Genomic DNA, 23,166 nt, shown 5'->3' with positions numbered 1-23,166 from the left:
TCTTTGAAAACGAAATTTCGGGATTTTATTTGAAAATTATTATATATCCAACTTTTCTTCGAGCAGCAGCAGCAGCATTATTCTGTATTCACATTTCCATTTTATTGATAGCCTTCTCTTTTATTGAGCTCATCTCCGAGCGGTACGATTCACATTTCCAATTTTTAGGGAAATAAAATAAAAGAGGAAGTATATGTGAATAGCATTCCAGAAATTTTATGCTCCTGATAAATTAATGGAATTATTAATTTTTCGACTGTTAGGAATTTAATTTTTTCTTGACAAAATTTTACGAAGCTTTTTGAAAGCTGAACAAATAAAAAGTAAAAGCAAACGATTAATTTGCTGGATGCTTTTGTTTTAATAAAATTGACCCACTTCAATACTGTTATTGCTGTTTTATTAATCAGTTGTGCAACGAATCTCGTACATATATTAAACATTGGTGGCAACATTATTATCTAACAACGTTGTCAATTAGCGATCCAGCATTTATGTTATTGAGCAAATTTCTAATTAACGATGTGAAATATTAATTAGTCGCGTTATAATCACTGAATAGCATCGTTTATCAGCGCTTCTTTCATCGGTCTTTTCATACGCTCCAATATACTGGCAACTTTTTAATACAGCTAAGATTGCAGGAATTCTAGTTTAATGTTAGCGCGTGTCCCGTCAATGCGTACAGCGAAAAGCATTCCTCTTTCGCCGTGGGAACCGTATTTTCTTCATGCGACCGCGGCGCAAACCATTGAACGATTTCTTTTATATGCGTCGAAGCGGCAAATAGTTATCACGATGGTTACTTTCCACGATGGTGATCGATATAGCCGATTCGGTTTTGCTATAAAAAAAAAATTCACGAGAAAAGGATGCGTACTCGCAGCATATTCGTACAGAATATTGCGCATCGGCTGTCGCGTTTTGATTATATAATATACGCTTTCGAAGCTGCAAGAATTATTATGTAAATTTAAAGAAAGCAAAAGAAAACGTGGAACGACGAAAAACTATCGAGGAAGGGAAATATTTATTATATACCATACAAACGTTGCAAAATTGTCACGTATAAATTAGCGCGCAAATTATACCCTTCCTGTTTTTGCAAACTATTCGCAGCGTGGTAATGTATGTCCGACAATTTAATGCCGATTAATAAATTAATTGTCGCGGACGAAATGTGGACCCGATGTAACAATAATTATATTATGAGCATGACAGATCTACATGCATATATTTATGAGAATCCATCCGTATAATTGATGGCAAATCAATCGCTGACAGGCAATATAATAGAGGGAACCGATAGCCAAATATTGTGATTATTACGCAAGCAGGTATAAAAGTGGATTTTGGAATGCAGACAAGGTTAAAGCGTATACACAACCGTGTCGCTTGGAGGCCAGATAACGCCAGGCCCGTCCTGACAAACTGACAAGCAAGCGAAATATGAAACGTAATATTCGCTGAATAACATCTGATTATTCGGCGGACTGTGGTGCTCGCGAACCGCAGAAATTTAAATTCCGATCATTTCGAATGCCTGCGTCAATGCGAAATAATTACAAAATAATGTATTATCGTACAGTTATAAAAATGCACTCCCCCCGCCCCCCCCCCATGATCATCGTTTCGATCAAAATCACGATGTTTTTCGATGAAAAAAATTAATAATTCAATTTCAAGGAGTTCAAGAGACCCGAATAATGCCAGATTTCGCGCCGAGTACGTAATATCCAGAGAAAATTATTTAATGAATATTGTTAACAGAGTTCGCGAAACTTTCGTCGTTTTCGTTTTAAATAACAAGCAGCATCGCATACAAATTTCTAATACGCAACTTGCCAACTTTGTTCGATTATGTACAGCTTGAAAGTTCCCAATCTTGCTTTTCACGGAGAAACTATCGTTATCTTTCTCTCAACTAAATTGCACGTTAAATCGTACTATACGTCTTAATAAAATCCTGATTCAAATTTACAGCTAAACTCCATTAAAATTTCTCAAAATTTTGTCAGACAAATTCTGGCCAGAAGCCGAGTCAAACAATAATTTTCAATTGTCCACTGCTAACGTTTAACACAGTAAATTAGGCAACACGGCTAAAATAAATCCAAATCGAACAGTAAAATCTTAAAAGTAAAAGCTCGCCGAATAATATTTGACAGATGTCTGGTAAACCTTCCATAAAAAATACTGAATTTTTTCCATCTAAATTAATTGACGTTTCAGTTTTGTTTTACCTGCTCAAATAAATGTGCCCGAACTTTGGAATATACGTCCATTTGTTCAGCCGTATAACAGTTTGAATTTAGTATCTATGAACTCGAAAGAAACTTGATTGACCTGAAATTCCGCGAAAAAAATTAATAATCGCAAAATTGAAACGTTTTATTTTTAAATAAAATTCAATGTCGATAAAGCCTATTTCATAAACATTTTGCATTAGGGAGAATCAATGCACTAATGAACGTCATGACTAAAAATATTGTAACAATAGTGCGTTCCATTACAACTGTCATCCAAAAATCAAATTTTCCGCAAAAAAAGGCAATATTTACTTGTATGACAAAACTACAATCCTAGCGAACGTATATCTTTTTCCACAATGACGTAAATCTTTTCCTTGACCTCCTTCCGATGCATGCTCTCATTAATTCACGCATTGATTCAGCATAATTACCGCGTTTACATAATCTTCGTGTCTTGTGTGTCGTAATCTAACATGAGAATCCCGTTAAATATCGCGTGGTCTCAAAATAGATCGCACATACTCCTTTAAATAACGTCCGATAATCGAGCGGGGGATAACGATAATTTTCTGCGGGAATAACGATCCGCATCGTCGTTATTCGCGACTCTGTTGGTTGGGACACCAGCCAGCAGAGACAGATGTGTGTTTCACGGTATCCGTGTGGCACAGGCGTCACGTATGGTCGCGAAATTCCGAATGCCCGACTGGCCGTTTTCCAAAAAGCGCGCGTCTGTCCCCGGCGCGACGTTCGTTAATCAGATTTAGCTTGTATTATACTCTTGCCGAATGATACACGGCGCGCTAAAGGTATACCAAATTGATATACTGCGACCTAATAAAACTGAGCAAATTCCCGCAGGCTATTTCCTTGAACATCTGCCAACGCGTTCTATTGCGCAATAATCGAGGACTTGACGTGAAAAAAAATGTATAGACGTCAGAAATAGAGAAATTAATAGAGGGCAGAACAAATTCTATCTTTTTAAAAATTATTACGATTACATCGAATGATAATTTTTATATGTAATATTTTGATGCAGATTAAGATAATACTTTTTTGTGTGTGCAGCAAAAGTGATCTTTAATTTTCTTTTTTAATATGCAGCAGAAATGATTTTTACATCGGCTATAACATTAACTCGCGAGATGTTAACTATATTTTAACAGCTTTTCCGAATGTATCAAAGTGTCGGCGAGACTCGCACGAGTTGTTACAAGCGTCAAATCATTTCAATAAAGTACGATATTTTGTGCATTGTGTGCGTCGGGATATAATTTCAACTCCATCAAACTTTGATATAATCCACAGTCGGCGAATCGATGCGAAGCGGTTAGATACATCTCATATATTCAAGGTTTACGTCATCCTGCACTTCTCGAATGCAATCCCTCGTATGTTCGTTGTTGCGAGATTTCGAGATTGCATTTCGTAATGCATTCGTTTGATATTTTTATGAACAATCTATTCGCCGCGAAATGTTATTGCAGTCAAGAAGTGGGTTACATGTCAGTCGTTATTGTCAACCGTTAGTCTTCGAAAAATTATCCGCCGTGTAGCGTTCATTCTGACGTACCATATAAGAATGAATAGACACTCATAAAGCATCTCCTCGCTCGTCTGTATGTAGGTTACTAAGGAAATCTATAACGACACAGGATAACTCGTTCCAATATCGCATCGTACGAGGCTCTAACGGTACCGTACAGCGTATAACGTACCGCGTAATGCTCGCGTAAAATTGAAGAGAATCGCTCTCGAACGACAGAGATATATATCGCAAAATACGTCAGGGAAGTAGATTTGAAGCACGAAACAAATCGGATATCCGCATAACTCCGGGAGAATCTTCTCGCGTGAAATTGTATCTCGGAGACAACGGGAGGGGGGAGGGGAGGGGAGGTGGGACAACTTCCATCTCCGCGATGTCACCGCGAAAACGCGGGTCTAGCCGTCGGCTGGAAAAAGGCTGGAAAGCATCGATCGCGTGAGGAGGACTTACAAGTCTCTCTTGTCGAAGCATTGCTCCCAGAAGAGCGCCCTCCTGGGCGGTCGAACTCGCAGCGCGGAGGTCGACATGGTCCTGGGGAGTCCGCCTGTCGCGCCAATGCTGCCGGCACTCAGGGCGGGCGAGCTCATGCCGCCCCCGCATCTCTTCAGGCCACCACCAACGCCGCCGCCGCCGCCGCCGCCGCAGATGCTGACGGTCGACCCGATGAACTCTATCAAGCCACCACTGGAGTCGGACATCGTGTTATACGTTCTTCGATCTTCTCATCGTCGGTTCACGCACCACAATTCCCTACACGCCATTCGCGCGCGATCCGCGCGTCGATCGCTTCACCGCGTTGTGCTGATGCGACTCGCCCGCGAATTTCTACGTCGCTTCATCGTGTCCCGTTGAGACGCGTGCAGACCCGACTCATGCTCCGACTCCACGTAACCGGCCGAAGCAGGAACGCATATTTACACGGATGAAAGCGATGCGCGGCTAGCGATCGATGGAGGTTGCCGCGAAAGGGCAAGGCCGCGTTTACGTCTTCTTTGTTCAATATCCTCGAGCCGGTTCACCCGATCGGAGAGGAGGGACCACCCTGGAGGAGGAGGCGTTGAAAGATGCGCCCCCGATCGCCGTCCGCGACTCACTTGTCGGAAGGTCACGAGTAACGCCTACCAAGTTGGAACGATGCACTATCGTAGGGAGAGAGAGAGAGAGAGATAGATAGAGAAGCACGTTGTGATGTATCAATCTATTTGATCGCTTTGACGTGAACTCGTCAGATTTCGAGATTGCGAGACCCGAACAAATGCGAATTTCACTACTACCGATTAAAATCGATCTGTCCATGACGCAACAAAGGGATCAAATGAAGGGCAAATTTTATTATCTATAATTTTGCAATGATTAAATTTAATTACTTAATTACGTGACATTTACTGCGCGCGAATTAGCGGCGCAGAAATTTGTGTCTTTTGTAACATACTATCCGTCATTCGACATTTCGCGTAACGATACACGTTACAAAGCACTCGTTTTACTTAAACGCCGTTGTTCGCCGCAAACCGAATCTAATTTCGCGTAATTGAACACGGTCAATTATCAATATCTGAGCGGCGCAATTCGAACTGAGATATACACGTGACCGATCGTACACATTATTTTATTGCACCTCCTCGTACAAGATAAATCGCGATACGAGGCAAAGTTCCTCTGATCAGAGGCCGAGATTACACTCAAGGCCGTTATATTAAGTAATATCGTGCCGCTGATTTCGTAATAGCGATAGTAATCGACGTGTATTGTCAGCTGCGCGTAGGCGCGAGCGTGCAGCGTGAAAATGCAACTGTCGAAAAGCGACGAGAGAAATTATCGAGTCGCTTACATCTGCATACTATTTGTTTTATTGTTACTATTAAAAAGAAAATATTTCGTCGTTTCGGGAATATTTAAATAAATTTCACACGGCTTGAAATACGCTTCGCTCTATATACTAGTCTATACCGCGAACGAATACGAATTTCCCTTCGCCCGATCGCGTTTCGATAGGCAGTAAAGTCCCGATAAGAGGTGATGCTATTGCTCTCTCGGACTGCTATTGAACGATATCGCGTCCGGAACAATGGAAGGGCCACTTTATAAGCCGTGCTACGTGGATACCGCGTAACAATAAACCGGGCCAAGTACCAACTTATCCAAATGAAACTAATTAGGCTGGGTCCTTCTCTCCCCCTTGGGCTCCGAGCAGTCCCTTTATCTGCGAAAATTAAGCATTCTGGCGGCAGATTGGACAAATTGGAGCGTTCGCCTCGCAGCGAAGCTGCAAACAGGCACGGCGAAACCCATTTCGATCAAGAGTACGGTAATTGTGAGGAGGCGAATACGAACTCCCGTAAATGAAGCCGGATTTAGCGGAGGCCATATCTCAGCGAAGAAGCACCGCACTCCACGCAACGCAATAGAAAAAAAAAGAAATCGATCGAAAATCTGAATATTTCCTGCGCGAAATTAAAAAATTACTTTTATTTTTCATTATCTACTATCGAGCTGAAAAATTGAAAGAGGATCAATCAAATCGCCTTTGCGGCGATTATACGTCTCGATTCACGATTAATTTTTTCTTTTTCCTTCGGAGTCGGATTGTGATAAGCGCGAGATCGCGAAAATTGGCCGGGTGGAAAGATGCTGAGCGTGCACGATTATACGCCGCCGACGATGACGACGACTTTTAGCCGATGAATTAGCATACCGGCCTCGAGTAAAAATTTGCCCAAGGAAAACCGGCACTCGAGAATGTTTTTTACGTCGAATGTGTCACTAACGACCGTAAAAACATATCTGTTACGAGTTATGAAGCGTTCTGTTCAAGACGCATTCGCGCGCTATTTGTTGTTTTTTTTTCTATACCAATAGCGAATTGATTAAATGAAAATAACGCGGAAACGAGCGAAAGAATGTTAAACGATGTCGTGTCGCACACGCTCCGTTTATGTACTTCATACTATTAATACGATGGGGTGGTCTTTACATTTCGATTTACACGAAACTAGAAAAAAAAAGAACGTAAATGATCAGGGAAATGCTTTCATTTGGCAAATATTTTTCTCACCGTCAGATTTTGCAGCGCTTAAAAGTCGATTCGAAAGGTCAATGTCACGTGAAGTTACTTTGCGAAAAATACTTTGCGATTTAAATAGTCGCATTGACAGCTTATAAATAAAACCGATATTAACCGGTATTGAGCAATCCGAACACTTCGCCGAACAGGTTTGGAATGATCTAATAAGATATGATAAGCCCAGATAAAGATATTAAATTAATCCGTTTTTCTACGATCATGTACAATACAAGTCACCGACTTCAAAGAAATCAACTAGAAACTTTAAGTAAAAAATACCAGTAAAATGCTTACAGTTGTGTCAGAAAAATTCACGTAAAGAATTTCATTTTTCCTTAATAAAAAGATCAATGTTAATTTCCATTACTCGCGTCTCGGTGAGCTGATCTATATCCGAGCAAATTTTCTTGAATGTGAATCACTCGCGCGTGATCGTCAAATACCGAACTATAAATACAAACAGCTTCTTGAGGTCGAGGTCGAAGCGTCGATACTCGACTCTTCGTCGTTGACTGCACATTTCCAATACCCTAATGCTACCCTAATACTCGTCGACAACCGAACGCGCACGAGGGGGCGGAACTACATACATATCGGACGCGGTCACATTTTTCCCCATCAAACGAGCATATTTCACGATGAAGAGATTTTCTTTTCCAGGAAGACTTTAACGTGGGAAATAAATTCGACGTTCGATATCTTATCAGCGGCACGATGAGAGATAGGCGATATCTTTCGAAATGAGAACGGTGAGAGGCGCGTGAGTTTTCGATAGATTACCCGCACAATATTTATAGAACTATAGCAAACGTACTGCGGATAACAATGTGTATAGTAACGCTCTGTCGGGGTACTCATAGTTTAATGACAGGCTCATAAAAGACAGGCTTGAGTGGAGAACGACGATGGCTCACAATGATCACAATATTGTTATCGCCAGTGACGCATAATCCATTTTTCCCGTGATTAGCGCCGCATTACGTTGCGCGCAATTGTTGCGATCGCTTCATTTGCAAGTACTTCAAAAGCTCCGCATTGCATCAGCGATGATGTAATGCCAAAGCCATACTAGATCGTGTCACGTCGGATTACACACAATGAGGGGTGGAGGGGGGAGAGCTTTATTACGATCCGCCGAGATTCTAACGAAATATACTCCGCGATAAACGTCATCGTTACATAACAGGCGGCTCCGCTGCCTTCGTCTGGTCTACGACACGTCGAGTGTTGCAGCACTTTTTCTCACGTGTAGTTGTTCTCACAAGTCAATCCTGACGAGCGCCGTTATCGCCGTTTTGCATTAGCAATAGCCTGTTTAGGTTCAATTAGTTTTTATCCCCTTATCAGATTATTCATCAGTTCGCAGCGATGAATATTATCAGATCGCCGTTGCACGATTGTGACTTCGTCGTAACACTCGACGCATAATGTGTTTCACGTTTCAACACATTGCATGTCTTACAATCAAGGCGTCATCAGTTATTGATAATATTGCGTCACGGACAGACAGTGAAAGAATCAATCAAGATATTTCCAGAAATAGGCTCTCGTATGTCGCAACTCTCATTATGGCGTAATATCTCCTGGCCTTAGAACGTCGAATTATCTTATGATCGAAGCGGTATCTATAATTGATAAGATGTGACACGTCACGGACAAGAGGCGCTACGCGTCAGAAAAATAGCCGCATTGCGATGTAAATCGCGGTAACGAGATCGAAACGTGTGTTAAATTAGCGAAAACGATAGATAACATTTCGCGACGAGACTCATGCGTATATTTTTCGCGATCGGTCAGTGAAAAACTGCCAGTTTCCGCGCGGACAGAATTTCCCTTCTCGACGTGCGCCGCGTATACAAACAGCATTACCACTCTCTCGCTACGGAGAGTTCTCGATTGACCTAGCAATTCCAATTTGCTTGTATATTCAACTATCTCGTTAAGCCGACTTCAAAGGATAATTTGGAACTTTCGGTATCGCGATGAGTCGCGCTCGCCGCGTATCTCTCTCCCGATTCCCGAGAAGGTCCGTAACACTTTTTTTTTTCTTTCACTGGTCGCATGCCCAATTATTCGTATAATGAAAAGCCGATATCGCACGGTCATGTCGCGCAGCAACAACTAGTTAGACGCAGGCGATAAACGCAATGAGATAGCGTTTCTTCACACAAAATCAACTTACTCTCGCTGTATTTAAACCTTTGAAATTTTATATAAATTATATTCACATATCTCCGTCCAATGTAATCGTCGTAATTAATTTCTTCATTTTCCAAGAGATGAATCTGAAGCGGTTTACGTTGAAGGCAAAATGAGATTTAATATTTTTTTCGTCATGTTTTGAAACATATTAATTTTCCTCTCCGTATAATCTTTGTTAAAACTACTTCACCTTCATTTTATTGAATTTAATGCAATTGCATATCTCTATGTTCGTCTCTGAAAACGCGAGAATTTCGACCGCCAACGTTTTCAGGTAGGAGATGTTTCGCAGAATTCTAAAATTATATCCGAATCTCCCGCCGCGCCGGCACATCCCCGGCAGGGAAGCCCTCTTCGCCGGCCATTCGAGTCTCGCACAAAACACGTCAAGAAAACTTTCTCCGTCTCATTCGAGAGCTGTTTTGATCTTTACCGTCTTGCGCGCGGTCGGTGGTCGGTGGCTTTTCGCGGAACCGATTTTCGCGCGCGCGGGACGCTTCCGAGAAATTCGGGACGGTGCGAGAAAGAAAGAAATAAAGAAAAAAATGCAGAGAAAACGAAAAAAGGGAAAATGAAGAATAACAAACACGCGCGACTTACACGCGTTCGTCCGCACAAATTCGGCGCGAGATTCGATTGCTCTCGCGCAAGCGGCGAGCGAGAGCAGCGCGTGCGAGAGAGCCGGTCTTGTGTCGCCGTCGATCACCTCGTGTTTGCCGCGATGTCGAACTGGCCGGGGTGTTCTGGTTTCGCAGAGATTTCCCCCCGCGTTGTACACCGTATACGGGGGATGGGATGAAGTAGGGGGGGATTTCCCGACGGCGACGATTTGCGCGGGAAACGTGCGCGCGCCGCGGCATCGCGCAACCTGGGGCACCCCCGTCGTCCCGCACGCTCCTTCCGTCGCGCGGTCGCGCGCGCGGCGGCGAGAATGGAACCGTCGTTCTCTCAGGTGGTAGAACGGATGAATAGAGATAGAGGCCCCTGGCATGTGTGTATGCGTGCATGCTTACGCGCCGCGACGCCGCTGACGTATGCACCGCTCGTCCGTGACGGCTGCGATTACAGAGTTACGGAGCTATAGAGTTACAGAGTTGCAGAAAGCGGCCGCGCGGAAGCTCGCTCAGGTAGAGAAGAGGGAAAGTTACTTCCGAGAAATTGTAACAAATGTTTTATGCGGGATATTCTATAGACACGCAGGTACACACCTCGATCAATCCGGAATTGATCTCCGGCTTCGGTAGAATTCCGTTCCGAGTGACGACAACTCGTGCGATCGAAAATATGCTCTCTCTGAATACCATTTAGATATTGTTCGAAATAAAAATCCCACACACATGATTATATTTAATCCTGGAATAAAAGAAAATGTTTTCACGTAAATTGTAAAACGTATAAAATATATTTCGCAACAACGAGACTACGGTTTCTTTAACGGCAATCTTTAAATTTATGCTTATATTAATTCAACGCATATTTTCATCATTTTACCACGGATTTTGCAGTACGTAATTATTACTACACAATGCCGCAATGCGCAGTCAACAGACCGTTTTAATTGTGGTCGCTCAATCTGCATACAGAGAGAGACGTCGGACATTCAATGAATTTTAACACGACGAGCGGGCATCAATTATATTAGAAACATACGAAGCAGCTCATGACGAGCATTTGTGACAGTCTCGTCAAATTTAACAATTCGAATTTCTAATTATCATTTCTAATGATCGTTTCTAACAGTTTCCAAGAGTCTATTTCTTCGACCACTTTCTAATATTCCGCTCCGCAATTTGCTCTCGCTACGTCGTTTCATCGCGCTAAAAATTCCGAAATTAATGACGGAAATTTGAATAACAAAAGCTCTCTTCATTAGGAGAAAAATAACTTTTTTTTGTCGTTTTACGCAATCTCCGCTGCTTACAAGAGATCGTAAAGCGGTACGCGTGCAACATATATGTCGAGCACATCGTGCAAGTCACCGCAAAGCGAGCGCGTGTTTTTTTTCCCCGGCGCAAAAAAGTTTACGGACGTGTTGTTCAAACGTCTCCGTCGTTTACACACACGCCGTTATTAATGATCTCAAAATCTCGCCAAGATCCACTTAAGTGGATACCTGGGCTTTCCCAGCGCGAGGAAAGACGAGCAATATCGTGTAAACATAATTTCTCGTGTTATCGACAAGTAGGTACGAGGAGAGCTCAACAAGCTGTCATTAGAGATACAACGTGGCAACGCTCCTGGCTATCCAAACGGAATTTTTCACAATTGCAAATTACCTTCTTTCTTTTTAGTTGCAAAGAATAAATATTTTGCATACATCCACGTATGCATATTGGAAGTAGGTTTTTACATTCTGTATACTGTGAATATGTCTTATGGCAAAACGTATAAACGAATTGCGCAAACAATTTACATATGCTAAAGCACTGTTTGCATTTTTCAAAAATTACGTATTCTTTCTATCTTTTTTTCGCTAAACGGCCTGTAAACGCGAGAATAGATTCATCTATGTTTAGGCAAAAAAAAAAAGATGGTTATACCATCTAGGCTTTTGATATTATGCGTCGGTCAATATTAATCTTTTACATGAAATTTGCGTTTCGCAGGTATCATACATACATTTTTTTGCATATATACGTGCGCGTGTGTTTCTTTCGCGTAAAACTGCCAGACATCAGATTACGTAATGAGAAACCCTTGAGAAATAGCCGTCTGATTATATAGAACGATCATCTCCAATTCCGTAATTGCCCGCAAATGCGTAAATGGCCCCGATGGAATATAACGTGAGAGAGAGAGAGGCGAGGTAATATTACCGGATTTCCGCAGACGTTCATCTCAGAAGTTATATATTCGCCGTCGCGGATACGGGATTTTTAAAGGAAACATACCGCGCGAGAATCGGAGCGATGAAGTCCCGCATTACCGGGGCACACAATTATTCGTAGCGCGAGTAAACAATTCTGTTACGGCGCCCGGCGTCGCGTGAAACAACGTAGAAGACTAACGAACGCAATAATTAAGCGCATTCAGTCCGTCTAGTTTATATCGTCGGCTAGGTCACAAGTTAGGTCACTAGCGCGCGCGCACATACACAGACACAGACGCGCGCAATCACACGCGACACACAATACAGCCAATTGTACAGTCAATTTTTCTACAAATAGGGGAATTTCGTTGCCGGGCAGATCGGGTTGCTGTTTTTCAAATGCAATCAAGAAAAATTTACTCGGTCGACGCGATTTAACAGATTTCCTCCCCAAATGATTATCGGGACGGAAATTGCTCGCACAGCGCTCAAAAGTTAATTCCATCGCTCAGACGAGCCATTCAGCTATTTTCATTCAATCTGAGAAGTTTGAATTGGACGCCCTCCAGATACACAGAATTGAAACACGTGACTTTGATGGATCGCTCCCGCGTCGCTCTGGCAATCTTCCGAATGATATGCGTCTTACATATAATTAAACGGATGCTCCGCGCTGGTTTTGCGCGCCGAGCGTGAGTATTTTGCGCGGCGTGAATTTCCGCGTATATCTATCGTTGCGCGAAGAGGTGACAAAGTTTAATGTTCTCTATGTGCACGGGTGAAATACGTGGCTCCTCGTAAATGCGATGTCGATCGCGCGACGTTTCTCGCGTATACGCCGTTTAAGGTCGTTTCCCCGCACGAACTGTAAACGAAGTTTGGTAATTGAAGTTGGTACAGACGATCTCGCGTGTGCGCGCACACACACAGGCATGTGTCGTTAACAGAATGATTAAGTCGTGACGCCGGAAATAATCGCTGCGTTTATCGGAAAATCTAATTTCAGGTCCGTCAGATGCAATATGCGCGAACGGCCGATTTCGCCTTTTCGCTCTCGTAACAATTGAAGAACTTAAATAATTAAATCGTCGATTCGCCGTCTATTCGGATTTTCAATCAATATGTGGAATTATCAGCGAGCATTAACTGCTATTTACAATAACGATCGGCCTGCACGAATGTGTAAAATAAAATATCGTAAAAACCTGCTTGCGTTTAAGTTCATTAAGATGTAATTAGCAATGTGCTTAAGCGTGTATCCTGTTTACAGGCGCGGATATGTCCTTTCTTTTCCGTTTTTTTTTAATCCTCGTATAAAATATAAATTATATACAAGTTCTTGAGCAAGACGGTAGGCGTTTATGCGTCACGGCAGATGCAAGTGAAAAGCGTCCTACACTATCAATCCGTGCGTTAATGCCACTTTAGATAAAAATATTTGCATAGTCTGCAGTTCCACTCATGTGCACTCACGTTGCACTCGTTCTATCGTAAAATGAGACCCGCATGCAAAATCCCGGTCGTCGTAATACGTCCGACGGGATAATAGGCGACGTGTACACGGCGCGGTAATCGCGACGAAGCGTAATGCAACAAATTATAACCGGTTCGTACAGCTACATCTCGTACACACTACATCAAGAGATAATTCCCTAGCATTAACAAACAACGAAAAAATAATAATAATATGCTTTCTCCCGTTTTCGCGATACCTTCGCGAATTATTGCACGCGCGAGAAGCATCCGCAATTTTATTCTCTCAAATCGTATCATTTCGCTCTGATGAGCAAACAATTTCGCGTCAGCCTTTTCTTGAGCAAAATGTAATGAATTTTATCCGGTAAGGTAAATAGGAACGTTAATCGACAATCGAGGCCAATCATTCAAACATACAGCATGTAACGACTTAAAATTATGATACTTAAATTACGTGATGATGCGACTTACCTGTACTGATCGGTAAATATCCTGAAAATAAGAATATTCGTATTTATTCGATAACGTTCAAAACTATGTTCAGCATGCGGTTAGTAATACTTATACGCTTAGCTCGCAAAACGTGAAAGATTACGGTGTAACCCGACGCTCAAACAAACATTACTATATGCCGTCACGTATACAGCGCGCATTTTACCGTACAGAATAACAAAATTCGCCAGGCACGATTATAGGCAAGCCCAAATAGTAAACGCGATGGTATCCGACGCTTTCAACTCTGAACTGAAAGAACCGGCGGAAAGCAGCAAGTGAATGTTATTATGCAGCGAATAATCTTTTCTCTGACAACTCTTTATGATGTAGAAAAAAACGACAGACGGGACTCAACATGAATTTTGCCCATTTTAGCCATCTAAATCTACGCTCTAAATCAGCAATATTATACGTAGTATATCGTAAAGCAATGTCGCTGTTGCGTAAGCGCGGAATTTGCATGATCTTATGCTAAAGCTGTGTGTATTCGTTGCGTATACGTGAGGTCGATGCGATCTTGTGTCCAAGTTTGCTCGGTTCCGTGAACCATCAGAGAGAAATTATCAGGAAAGTACACGAAGACGGATAAAATAATTGAAAAGCAATAAAAAGACTTCGTTCTGGTAAGTGTTACAAGGCTCACAGGCACGGATTGCACTGTCATAATTCCATTATTTTTAATCTGTCTAAAAATCATTTAACGATACATTCGAAACATTTTTTTTTTTTTTAACGTCTCGGATTGGAAGAACAATAATTATTTAATTGTATATCATCATCCCAGCGACATATTTCAAATACAAATCTCACCTAATGGCAATATGACGCAATCACGATTGGTGAGAGATTAATTGAAATGGAAGTTAATTAAATCTACAGCGACAAAGATGGACGATGTTTGTGATGTTAAAAACATAAAATTACAATATTGATTAACATAAAATAGTGATAAACATAACATTTTTCACACGGAAACGTAACATGCATATTTATTCATTATTATTCGGGGAAACAGACTGGTCGCCCACGTGGAACGTATATTAATGAGATATCGGAACGTTGCTTTACATCGGTGATTAAATACGGGGAGGTGTTGAATGACTTGTTAGTGTGGAGTCCAAGTGTGAAATAAAACAAAATGAGTTAGAGATAATAGGATCGAGTACATACGCTCGCTCGACAGGAAGCTCTGTCTCTTTGAACCTGCAACCCAAGGATCACATACATCATCGTCACAACCCCAACACCCACTAGCGACGATAAAACACTTAAATAGACGACAGCGGACAGATGATGCTTCCAAACTGCAGTTTGCGTCAGCACGCGGTATCATCTCAAGAGATCGGACATTAGAGTTGCGTAAGACGAATGAAAATTTAGAAAAGCAACTAGACGTAGCTTATTTCCATAAATAATCGTCGTTGTGTTATGATTCTTACAATAGTAGCAGAGTAGGAAACATCATCTCGCCGTGGACGATTAAATGTATGCGTATGCAAGTATAACGATGTATAGATCTGTGTGAGAAAAAAAGTAAGAACCAGAAGTAGTAAGCATCACCGCTATAAAAGGATTACGGATACTTTGTCAAGATACACAAAAGCACGAAGACGAATCACGAAACTGTTTACGTACAGTTGTGGGACCAAATGATAAGATTTGTTACACGCATAAATTACAATTGCAGGCAACGAAGATACCGCGCTGCTCGTGAAGCGTAACACCGAAGAGCCATTCTTCAGTTGTCAATGATAAAATCGAGTGTAAAACACGGCATGCAATGTTTTGCAATAATTTGCTGCATACATTGATACAGTCGTGTGTTAATCATCCGAGTCGTTTTATCATCCAACTATATATTTCGAAGATAACGTATCTTGCCGCGGTACCATGCCGGCGGCGCCACCAACAGGGCCTCTTCCGTTCTCCGTTTTATCGGCTTCGCCAATCCGCCCGCGAAGCTATATATCGTAAGCTTCAAAGGAGGCATCTGCATTATCGGTACGCGTTCTCTTCGTTGCCGCACAAAAACGTTCCCACAACCCTCCAATGATATTACAGACTTGATACCAAACCAAAGAGTAGAATAGCGGAGCGACGAATATTACGATTAATTTACGACTGAACGAACGCGCGATGAAATTTCCAGGCCTGCAAATCCGTCGAATTGCAGAAAAGTGCCATAATGTGCGCGCATGCATATAGATCTCGCAAAAACATGTGTATATTACAGTATTTTGAAATTTAAGCGAACAATTGGCGTCATTGTAAATCAACAATTTGCACTGCGCATTAAACGAACAAATGGTACTTCCTGTACAAAGTTGTGTTAATTTGTGTTCCATAATATTTTCAACAAACGCTGCTTCGACGCTCGTAATTTTATATTTTCAACAAGATACGTTTAAAGTTAGATATTAAAATTTAGATTTTTCTCACAATTCGCAAATAAAGATTGAATTATTAAATAATTTTATAATATTCTCGTAGTATAGTATTCTTCACGTAAATGCTCAACGTATATTCGCTTTCCGCGACTTACAACGGAGTAAGTTAATCGTCAAACTTCTCGTTAACAAAAACTTTCAGCTAAAAGTAGGAAAAGAAATAAATAACAAAATTATTTGATTAATGCATTTTACGCAACGAGATATGATATGATAATAGTCATTAAATTCACACGTTTTATAATAAATAGATAAACTGTTGCGCGCTATAAATCGCGTGACTTTCTTTCCAGATTCGATATCCCCGGTAAAGCTAATAAATCCTCCTTCACGGGCGCATTTAAAAAGAGGTATTATGGACTTTTTCGCCCGAGCGGCGTCGAAGCAACCTTTGCCGATACGCGTTGTCTGCGTTACTCACGTAAGCCCCGATTTACTGATAATCGATTTATAACGTCGTCGCGGGGGGGAGAGTGAGAAGAGAAAAACCGAGCTGTAGCGTAGAGAGAAAGAAAATCAGGGGATGCTCACCTCTCGCTGGCGATGGAGCTGTTTCGAGACATCGACTTCGGCGACATCTCGAAGTCGCTGTCACTCCGATACAGGAAGCTCTCCCTCCTCTGGGGCAGCGTCTGGAGAACGAGCCCCGCGCTCGGCGAGGCGCCGCCGCCACCGCCGGCGCCGCCGTCCAAAGTCGAGGCGCCATTTTCCACGTCGAAACTGTAATGAGAAACGTAAACTCTCATTAGAAGCGGGGCTATACAGTTTTCTCACTTCGGAGGTGAGACTCGGGGAGGCGCGCGGAGCGCCTCTTTGTTCTTGTTGACGCGCATCCGCAACGAGGGATGAATAAACTTCGCCCCGACCTTCGGTCAGTAAGCTTGGATTACGACGTCAGGCGAGACTGATTCCCGCGGTGTAACTTCGCAATAAATTCCACAACACACGTACACACACGGTGATGCCGCGTAAATAATAATTTTTCGCGCTCGCGAAACTACACCCGGTCCGATAAAACTGGTTTATGAATTGCGCCGTGCGCGAAAACACAAAATATGGCCTGTGCTTTATGATCTCGCAGAACGGAATATAGAATACCGACATAATAGAATACCGCCTCGGTATCCTGAGCATGATGAATGAGACGCGCATTAAAATATATTGATGGCGAGCCCGGACACTTTCATGAATTTCTGTACTCTATAAACGCGCCTGGTTCTGCAAGAAGCAATGAACAAAATTGATTAGCTTTCCTTTCTCAGATGCCGTCTTCAGTTACCTCGATTGATCTTACTCGGTGTACATACTCGCGGGGGGAGGGAGGGATTCGTGTGCCATCTTTCGTGCTTTTTTTTTTATTGATCAAGTATTATCACATTTCTGTCAGGTTTTTGAATTTCCTTTCAGATACAGATGCTCTATGTACCAATTTTCTGTATTTGTTTTTTAAATGTATAAGTACATTTTTTTTCGCAATAGGTGAAAATCGCGATCGTGATTAACTTCGGTGAGTTTAACCTTTGGTTTGGGATTCAATGAAAACAGCTGTTCGAGGTCTTCGACCATCCAGTCCGCGAATCGGACGGACCGAAATAGACGCGCTGGAAGTTGAGAAACCTAAAGTAGAATGACGTTTCTGTAAAAATAAATAAATCTTAACTACGCACGCGATCCGTGCGTTTCACAATAAGGCAGTGTGAAACATACGTAACTGTTTTTCGGCGTTCTGAAAACAATTTCGCGTACGTCAAATATCGCTGTTTCGCAGAACCATTCGGTGTATTTTGGCGAATTTTGTAAGCCGACTCGCGAACAGATTGATATCAAGTTTCAGATAATTACATTTTTAATACATAATCATTTTTAGTAATTTGTTAAATTATACTGATTAAAGCAGAGATGAAATTCTTTAGTGATATATTGTGTGTTCAGGAGAGAAAAGATTAGATTGATCGAAGGAACTTAATTTGGAGCATAAGCTCCATATATTCACAGCTGCCGTGTATACATACGATCAACACGTTGCAGGTGGAAGAAAAATTGGTCGACGCGGGCAACCTTAATTAGATGAAGCGTAAAATGGACGACAAAATCTTCCTCATTACGCTAACGACGTGCAAGCGTCTTCTTACGATGCCAAGAGACGTCGAGTTGTATCCTTTTTAGCTCACGTTGCGTCATAAATATATCTAGTTAAGACCCGCGGCGGGAATTCTAGCAGATAACTGGAGCGAAAATTTCGTCACCTGGGTGCTCATTACAGCGAACCTTTTATCTGTTTCACACGCACGTGCTGATCTTAACATTCGCCGCAATTTCTTGGCGGATTTCTGAGAAACACAACACCCGCGCAAATCGGTATAATAATTTTCGATAATTTCAAGCAGCGTTTTGACGTAAACAGAAAAATGAGATCCAACCTATTGTAGTATCTCCGTTGAAGACGTTAATTAAATTCTCATCAGGAAGAAGTCGAGCAGTATGAATTCATCGTGAAAACGAACGCGGCTGAGCGGTAATACAATAGCTTTGTGATACTCCGCGTACACTATTATTGCTTTGGCTGCGCCGCATTGTAGCAATGAAATTGCATGTTTTCAAAAGAGTGTCTGCAAAGTCGGAAGCAAGCAGTTACCGTGGTCATGGTAGTTCGCTTGCAATAATGCGTCCGTCACTTAATTAAATTTTTTTTTTCCTTTCTGTTTACATCGAGGAAATATTGCGCGGCTGCATTTTTCCGTTGCACGATAACAATCATTACGTCGTATTATGTAAAACTGTGATTAAACTCGTAACCTTGCCATTCAGTATGACTAATAGTCCGGCCGTTGTCAATGATAGCGGGCCCGCAATCGCGGCTCCGCGCAATCTGATCGTGAATTGATGAAGGAACGTATCACGTGAGGACAACTATATAACTCGCGTAGAGCGCACGACAAGACATTCCTCGAGATACGCGCGGCGGGCAAGGCGCGTTTGTTTGTATACGTATGACACAGTACCAAGCCTAAGACGGCCAATATTTGTTTGCAAGCTGAAGTATAAATGTCATTAACAGACACTTCCGCGATTCGTAAGCCGTTTCTATGTACTCGAATTAAACAAATAAAAAAATCACAACTCTCCGAAACTATAGACTCTCATCGTCAGGAGCTACGTTATACGTTATACGACACGTCGTTATAGCAGATTCGAAATATGCAATGCCAAATTCTCGATGAATTTCAACGAACGTGAACGCTTCGCGCAATGCGACACGAGATAAGGGCTCTTCGCCCAGACAATTTATTGGTGCACATTTAATTCGCGCGACAATCGTACCGACAATCGTGCTGCACAATTGATGTCCGCCGCTTTGAAACTCGTAAAATCTGTGCTGCTGGGAAAAAAAAAATTATTTATTCGACACTCCGGCACGCGAAAAGCCCGGCGAAGCAAGTGTTTGCGTGCGCGCGCCCGTGTGTCTATATATCGATTCCGTAAATCCGCGCGCGAAACTTTGATAGATGTCATATACGTGAATCGCTAGCTCATGCGGGCTATCATTAATCTCCGGACGCATAAAGGCGAGCGCTATTTGGTAAATCTCGGTACATACACGTTGCACGATAATATTTAATGACGCAACAGCGATAGTCAACGATCGGAGAATCAAAGACAGAATGTATGGCAATAAACTGAATAAACGGGATTTCCTGTATTTATTCCACTGGTAGTCAATTGCTAATCAATACGATTAGAATTGATTAAATCGCGTATAATATTCGCAAACACACGGAGATGAAAGCTAACAGACGGCGTCAAAGGAACGGACCGAATTGCTGAATCGAATTGCTCGAACAATTGACTATCGAGTGACTAGTTTACAGCATCTGTGGCAATCCCCCTTCTCTTCTCCCTGTCTCGTTATATCTCGACGAACGTCGTGCGTTAATTGATCCCGCGTACCTATCAATGATTAATTACGCATCCCGGCGAGCAATTAAACGGCCGCAGGAGTACTATCGATTGTTTACCGAAACTCCTAATTGACGCAGCACGCCGGTTTAATTCACGCGGCTTCATTCGCGTGCAAAATTCCGCCGGAAGTGCGCGCCACGCGCGCGAACGTACCGTTCTCCTGTGTACGGGCAATTAACACACACACATAAGCGCGCGCACACGCACACATACACACACATGCGTATCATCTTCAGATCATCCGCACTGCCCGTGATTGCTGACGGTCTCGTTATCGATTTTGAGGGAAGGGTAGTCGCGAGTTTGTTTCCTGGCTCCGTTTCACGGTAGGAAAGTGGCGATAAATGATGAACTTTCCCATCGCGGATTCCTCGGTCGGATAAATAATATCAGGACACAGATTAATACTCTCTCTTTCGCGCGCGGGCGTTTACGTTAAAAGCACGAAGAACGGTACTACGCCCGCGGCGGAGGGATGCGACAAGGACACGTCGAAGGAAACTTCCATGGCGGAGGGAAGACGAGCTGAGCTGGCTTAGAATTGTTTAGCCACTTGGTGGATATATGAGTACGGTTCTTGATAATAAATGTGTGCACATCGAAAGCTCGTTTTAGCACGGCGCCGTGCAAATACACTATCGCGTGCATGCATTAGGGTAATTGCATTAAGGTAATGCTTGTTTTACGACGATCGTGTATAACCGTGATTGCTGGATTATCAGCCGCCGTCGATTATTCCGCGCTCATTTCCTAATGCGTCTTCTCTCGGCCGTGCCGGGTGAAACGATTTAAGACGCAGTACCTTCGGCATTAGCGCACGGTGTATAAATGTTTCGAACGGCAATTATTTTGAATGACGTCTCATTTACACTCCGTCTCCGTATTCTTTATTCGCCGGAATTAGCCTGTCCATTCCTGAATTTTTCTTCGAAAGTCGGTACTTCGTATCGTATAAATAATAAATTATTTTTGTCGTTGAAAAGGAAAAAAAAACATTCGTAAGTTTTTATACGGGAATTAAATAATTGAGAGAAATTAATTTTCTGAATTACAAACGAATCAACAACGAATTAGAAAATTAGCAATTAATTAGCAACAAAATACCAATAAATTCCTGTGTGCGTTCGATCGAGTTACTGCGGCCAACATAGTTGGAACGCGTCTAATTGTTCATGATGTGGCACGGTAGTTTCTTGTGCGGCGATTGTTGTGAAGATTGTAGAGCACTTACGGGACTGCGACGTACACCAATTTCGGGTGCGGCTTCGCTCGTGAGAGCGTGGAAACGCACCCGCTGTGCCTCCTGAAGGAGGTCAACGGAAGTGTTACTCTCATGGTTCCCGAGTCCCTGCGCGCCAGTCTGGGGGCAGTGGGAGCAACTTCGTGGGATATAACGAGGGCGTACTCGTTCATCTTGAGAAACGTTCGAACCCGCCCGTGCTGGCTCTCCCCGCGTTTTCTTACTGGTATTTATAAGCCTCACATGTGCGCGTCACAGTAGCATCCGGAGAGACCCAGAGTAGACTTCCATCGACCGTTATTTATCTTGCGATGGTTTGCGTCGAGTGCGTTTACATCGAGATTGCGTAACACGATCGTATTTTTTGAGCGCTACCGAACTGCTTACCCGCTTCAGCTGGTCGCTACATCAGCAGTTGAATTAGCGGCGGGTGAACGACATTATTGATCGATAAATCCACTGTAATCCGCCCCCACGCGATAATTGCGATTGCGATTGCGCGTCGAAAGTAATTACTCCGTCCTCATTAAAACTCCTCGCAAATTCGTCGCCGTTACATCAGTTCTAACCGGTCGATTTATACACAAATGATCTCTTCCAGAAACACTTTTGAAACTTTCTCTGTAACGGCTCGCGATTTACATCGACGCATTATCATAAGCGCGAGAATATGACTCTCCGGCGCACGAAAAAAGGTCCCTCGTAAAACGCTCTTTCGGTCAAAGTGGTTCTTCACTGATGTGTTATTTGTGGAAGACCGGTGTATCGGATAAGAGAATAATAGTTCACATTACGGCCCACATACACACACACACACACACGTCGCAATATAGAGAGTCACGATGTAGCACACATCGCAATTTTACGAACAAGTTGTATTATATCTACGTCGTGAGATAACGTAACCAAAGAGAATTTCGGTACTTCGTGTGACTCGACAATTTAGTGCTTCAGTCCTATTTGAGTTTCGCAAAAGCGTTGGCCATTGTTTACCAACTGTATAACCAGTTCTGCCGGGGGAAAACAGTTCTTCTCATTCAGGTCACGCTTTCAATTTATCAGTTAATTGAGAAATCTTTAGTACATTCTTGGAATAAAAATACCGAGAGGGAAAGTATCAAGACTAACGTATTACATGCATTGAATATCGCGGAAAGTTCGTATCGTTTTCCAAAGAGATTTCGTTCACCGAATAAAAAATTTTGACTATGGACTACCAATTGCCCTTTGTTGCTATAATTTACTGCATCAAAGGGCTATTGGTAGTCCGTAGTCAAAATTTTTTATTCGGCGAACGAAATCTCTTTGAGAAACGATACGAACTTTCCGCGGTACCTAATACATATACGTAATGCTACAACGAGTATTACAATTTTTAACAAGATCGACACGCTCCTCGGCGTGAGCCGAGCCGAGCTAATAATTTTCAATTCCTTCAATTCTCGAGGAAATGTTGACGTTCAACCATCGTATACGAGTTGCAATCCTGACTTTCGGCCGCGTTTTATTTTCTAGCCAATTTGAAATGTCTACATCCATTTCTCACGGACTCTCACGGACGCAAACAGTTGACAACGCTAGCGACCATTCGAAAAATTGATTCTCATCCTTGCAGTGAGCAACCGAGATGTTGAGAGAGAGAGAGAGAGAGATAGAGAGAGAGAGAGAG

The 23,166-nt window shown here is 42.5% G+C and overlaps 1 protein-coding gene across 1 annotated transcript in view; it reads right to left on the bottom strand.

Moving 5' to 3' along the window:
• Window positions 1-23,166, bottom strand: part of LOC105448278 (cAMP-specific 3',5'-cyclic phosphodiesterase) — a 139,291-nt gene that overhangs the window by 49,616 nt on the left and 66,509 nt on the right. The window contains exons 3-5 of the mRNA XM_011686779.1: window positions 16,829-17,017; window positions 15,021-15,053; window positions 13,827-13,847 (exon numbers count right to left, since the gene is read on the bottom strand). Coding sequence (XP_011685081.1) covers window positions 13,827-13,847; window positions 15,021-15,053; window positions 16,829-17,017 — 243 coding nt within the window. The remainder of the gene's footprint in view (window positions 1-13,826; window positions 13,848-15,020; window positions 15,054-16,828; window positions 17,018-23,166) is intronic.

Source organism: Wasmannia auropunctata, unplaced genomic scaffold (genome assembly GCF_000956235.1).
Source record: "Wasmannia auropunctata unplaced genomic scaffold, wasmannia.A_1.0 LD336088.1, whole genome shotgun sequence".
Lineage (NCBI taxonomy): Eukaryota > Metazoa > Arthropoda > Insecta > Hymenoptera > Formicidae > Wasmannia > Wasmannia auropunctata.
The sequence above is the reverse complement of the archived record's forward strand: the minus strand, read 5'-3'. Positions and strand labels throughout refer to the sequence as shown.